This window comes from Echinops telfairi, unplaced genomic scaffold (genome assembly GCF_000313985.2).
Source record: "Echinops telfairi isolate 266 unplaced genomic scaffold, ASM31398v2 ScPeMD7_18;HRSCAF=68, whole genome shotgun sequence".
In the NCBI taxonomy this organism is placed as follows: domain Eukaryota; kingdom Metazoa; phylum Chordata; class Mammalia; order Afrosoricida; family Tenrecidae; genus Echinops; species Echinops telfairi.
In genome coordinates this window covers 31,797,193-31,801,685 of record NW_022103915.1, presented here as the reverse complement: position 1 = coordinate 31,801,685, position 4,493 = coordinate 31,797,193, and the positions used below count along the sequence as shown (strand labels likewise).

Below are 4,493 nucleotides of genomic sequence, written 5' to 3'. Positions count from 1 at the left end.
TTCAAGAAAATGCTGAAAGCCTTTGCAATGACTTAAAAACTGCATCTGCAGCAAGTGAAGGTACTTGTGCTGGGAGAATTTGTGAGTAGGAATTGCCTCAATCATTTTCAAAGTGAGGACAAAGTTGTATGACATTCGAGGGCAAGTAGTTGTTCCTATAAAGTATAACCCTACACATTGAGATGGAAGGATACCTACAATGGGTGGAAAAAATTAACCTGTTTTTAAGAACGTGTCCATTTGTGGACATGCACTGTGGCTGGTTGGTATGTCAGTGGTGAGACTGAAGTGTGTACACATTTGTGGTGGGGGTGAGTGGGAGTGTAGGGTAGAGACAGAGCCTTGTGTGTGCTACATGTGGCACAGCGTAGGAGCGCAGTGGGAGTAGGCATGTGTTTATGATGGGAGTGCTGGGGGGTGGGGGCGGTGAGAGGGAGTGTGATGGTTGAAGTGGGAAGGGTGTGATTGCATGCCAGTGGGTGGCGGGTTATGTACAGCTAGTGTGGGTGGAGATACGCCAAGTGTTTGTCGAGGTATGGTGAGGCAGTACCTACGTCATGGTACAGAAGTGAGGACATGCGTGAGTAAACAGAATAATCTGGAAGACCACATATATTTGACCTTATATATAAAGCTTGCGCTTTGTGGTGTGAATTTGCTAGAATCTAAAACCTTGCTATTAGGAGGGGACAGAACCCACTTAATTCTCACGAACTTTGGGTTTTCTACGAATTTAACTAGATGGAACTCACTGAGTCTCTGCAGCCAAATAAACATGTTTCCGGGCCTTATTTTCCTTTAAGCTCCCGGTTTAAAATGGCTGCCAGCAAACGGAAACCATTTCACACAGGTGTAATGAGTCAGTTATTTCTTCAGGGAAAAAAAGCATTTAACTAAAAGCAGATTTTTTAAAAGGATCACAGGCCTTGTCCTAAATGACCCATTGTAACATTTCCTAAAATTTTGTAGTGCCTATCATGTTTGTTATCTTCTAGTATTTGCCTTGAGGAAACATGTAAAACTGGAATATGTAATTATAATATAAATCCATAATTTGGTGTAAAGAATAAAAAGATAAGTGGTTTGGTTTTTCTTTTAGCAAGATGGGAAAATCTTAAAAAAATACAAAAGATATAGAGAGCTTAATTACATGGAAAATATTTACAAGAAAAATATAAAACTAGAAGACTAAGACTTTTTGAAATGCTTTTATTAGTATACATCTATTTAATACCTTCGAACTTAGAACACTTGAAATTGGCATGAACAAGGAGAACAATTCATGACAAAAGATTTGAAATGGGGAAACGGGTTACTGTAACAGGGTCTTATCAGGCTCCCCATGCAATTCCCATCTGTATCTTATACAGTGAAAAACTCGATTTACACAACACTATAATTACAGTATTTTTCTAATACTCCATGTTGTAGTCTCAGAATACTTTTTCAATTACACTGATCCAGGTGTTTAAAGATGAGAAACGGGAAATTTGCACCTGCAAGTGAACTAATATCAAATAGCTTCACATTTCTTCCCATGAATAGAAACCAGGAACGATTTACAGTAAACACAGAAACTAACAATTGTCACATTTTTACTGAGAATGCCCCCTGAACAGGTCCTGTGCTAAATGCCAGAACATGCATTTTCTTATTAATTATCTCAATGGTGTCACAGTTTCACTGTTTTTTCACAACTTAGGATGACACCTTACACTGAGCACTTGTCCCAAAGGTGCCTAGCGTTTCAGTGGAGGGGTGGGGGCACTAAGAGAATAGAGCAGGTTCCACGATTGGCTCGCACGATTTTACGAAGATTACACGAATAAGTAGGCCTGACTCCCCCCTGAAAACCACAGACTAAGCCTAATCACAGACGACCCTATGACGGGCGGCACAGAGACAGGAAAGCAGGAAAGGCCCGGTTTCCGAGGCTCAGAAGTGCCCCTCCAGGCCTAACTGCAGGAGGGCGGCCTCAGCCTCCTCCTCTTCCTCCTTGGCCTCCTCCTCACGGATCTGCACCAGCAGCTGGAAGAGGTTCGGGGCCGGCCCCTCGGCAGCGCCGGTCAGCCACAGCTGCCTCCGGATGGCCCCGCTGTGATTGGCCCCCGCAATGACCTGCTCCAGGCGAGCCTGGTTCACGTTCTCTTTATCGATGGCCCCCTTCTCCACCACCTTCTGCAGCAGGGGCTCCAGGCGAATGACATAAGCAGATAGCTTTTCACCTGGGTTCTGATAGGTGTTCAGAAACCTGACCTGGGCATCCCGGGAGCTCTCGATGCTCCCAAACACCTGCTCCAGCGCCTTCAGGCACTCGGTGGTGGTGATGGCAGGGTTGTTGGTCTTGAGGATGCGAATGACATCGGAGGCGGGGCCCCTAAGGCTCTCCACCAGCCGCCGCCTCTTTTCGAGGTCGGACACCTGCCACTCCTCCATGACCTCATTCGTGTGCTCCAGCCAGTGATCAAAGGTTTCCTCCCCAGGCCCAGGGATGTCGCGCCCCGAGAACAGCGTCAGCTTCTTGTACCAAATGGACTCAACAAGAGGCTGGATCACATTATCCAAAATGTAGTTTAGCATCTCTGCGGGCATTTCGGGGCCTGGGACCGGCGCTGGGTTCTGAAACCCAAGGACCCGGGCCACATCTTGCACGGTCCAACCCTCTCTAGCTAAAAAAAGGTGCAGCCGTTCTGAAAACTCAGCATCGGAAGTCGGGGGCTTAAAGACCACTTTCCAGACCCCTCCCTTGCCTGGCATCTCCCTGGGGATGACGGCGTAATCGGCGACGCCAGTGAGCTCTAATAAGGCTGCTTTCGCATTCTCTTCCCTCCAGAACATTCTCCCAAGCACTCGATAGGGCACCTGGGGCATCGCAGCCCGGAGGGTCTCTTCGATTTCAGCCTCATCACAGTTCACTGGGATCCCCCAGACCAGCAGGGCTCTCTGAGAGTTCACATCCATCCCCCTGCACCAATCTTCCAACAGGGTCATCGCCATTTTCCCTCCTCTCAATTGGCACCAATTCTACAAATACAGATTCTCCCTCGGCTCGGACTCAGAACAATGCCAGAGTCTTGCCCACCCGCGAGGGAAGCACGTTTCACGCAATCACAATGCACAAACACCACCGGGATCCAGCTCTCACCCTTCCTCCCTGCTTCCCAAAGCACTCCCCGAAGTCCGTGTGCGCGTCCTTGGAGCGATGCCTAGTTGATGCTCAGTCACGCGGTCGCCGCCATCTTGCGTCTCAGGTGCGAGCGGGGCCGAGGAGGTCTGTCGCCGACACACGGGGCGTCTCGATGCAGCACACAGAGCTGGAAGGGGCGAGGGCAGGCAGGTCTCGGAGGCAGGAGCCGCGGCCCGGAGATCCGGCCGAGTTGCAGTCCTGGGGCGTGGGCGCCGGTCGCTGGCTTGGCTCTGGGCGTCGATCGGGCGCTAGCGGTCCGAGCCCGGCCGCAGCTGGCGAAGCGCGGCTGTTTCGCGGGCAAGGGCTCCGACGCCCTCGGAGCAAGAAGCTGTCCTAAAGCCGCGGGCGACGGCGGCCGGACCAACTCGCAAGCGGCTTCTTCACGGGCGCGGAAACCCCTCTGCGCGGCGTGGGCAATCGCGGGGCGACAGCTGAGGATCTAGGACGGAGGAAGCGGAGGCAGTGCGCGGAGACAAGGCTTGTGGCGGGGCAGACGGACACCGGCCGGGGTGGCAGTGCCCGGGGGGCAGCCGGCTCTGGCCACCGAGGCAGTCGGCGAGTTCTGCCTGCAGCGAGCCGAGCCCAGCCGAGGCGTTCCTGCCGCAGTGGAAGGCGGCGCCAGGCCCCGCGAGCGGCTTTCGGCCCGCCCCGCCCCCTGCTCACGCGTAGCCATGGCAACAGTGTCCTGGGCGACGCGAAACCAGCGCACTTCAGCAACCAGCGGGGTCCAGCCGTTGCTATGGGGCCCAGATCTCTCCTAAGGCGCGTTTCCTTTTTCACATATATATTTTTGTTTTTTTTACAAAGATACTGCTAAGCACCAACAACCACTCTCTCTCTTTTTTTTAAGTTTATAATTCTAGAGTGGATTTAGGAGGATACTTTCAAAAATACACCTGTCACAGCTGTCTGCCTGCTCACTCAATCTGGGCTGGGAATGAAAACGTTCTTCCCAGCACCACAGCCACCCTAGGCCCTTTCCTCCGTGTTTCATCCCAGTGAAACGATGTTAGCAGTGTGCCTTTTTTATGCGTTTGTGAGCCATTGCATTTATCTGTATCTAAAAGATCAGTCACACATTTCTATTCCATTATCTATGTAGCGAGGCCAACACTACTGCTATCCCTCTTGTCCTGCCCTCCTGGACAACGAGCTGCTGAAACAATCCTTATGGTTCGAAACTGTCTGGTGAAATTCATCCTTTGTAAACAAAACAAGGCCTACTTCTGTCAATCCTGGATGGTGAGCCTTCCCACCACCACCACCCCTGTCCTCCTCCACCCCAAAAGAAGGCAGCATTCAACTC

General features: G+C 51.1%; 1 protein-coding gene across 1 annotated transcript; it reads right to left on the bottom strand.

Annotated features, from left to right (window-relative positions):
* Positions 1-1,193: 1,193 nt before the first annotated feature.
* PNMA1 (PNMA family member 1) lies at positions 1,194-3,751 on the bottom strand. Its single transcript, XM_004698702.2, has one exon. The coding sequence runs from the start codon at positions 2,995-2,997 to the stop codon at positions 1,936-1,938; it is 1,062 nt and encodes a 353-aa protein (XP_004698759.1). The 5' UTR covers positions 2,998-3,751; the 3' UTR covers positions 1,194-1,935.
* Positions 3,752-4,493: the final 742 nt, after the last annotated feature.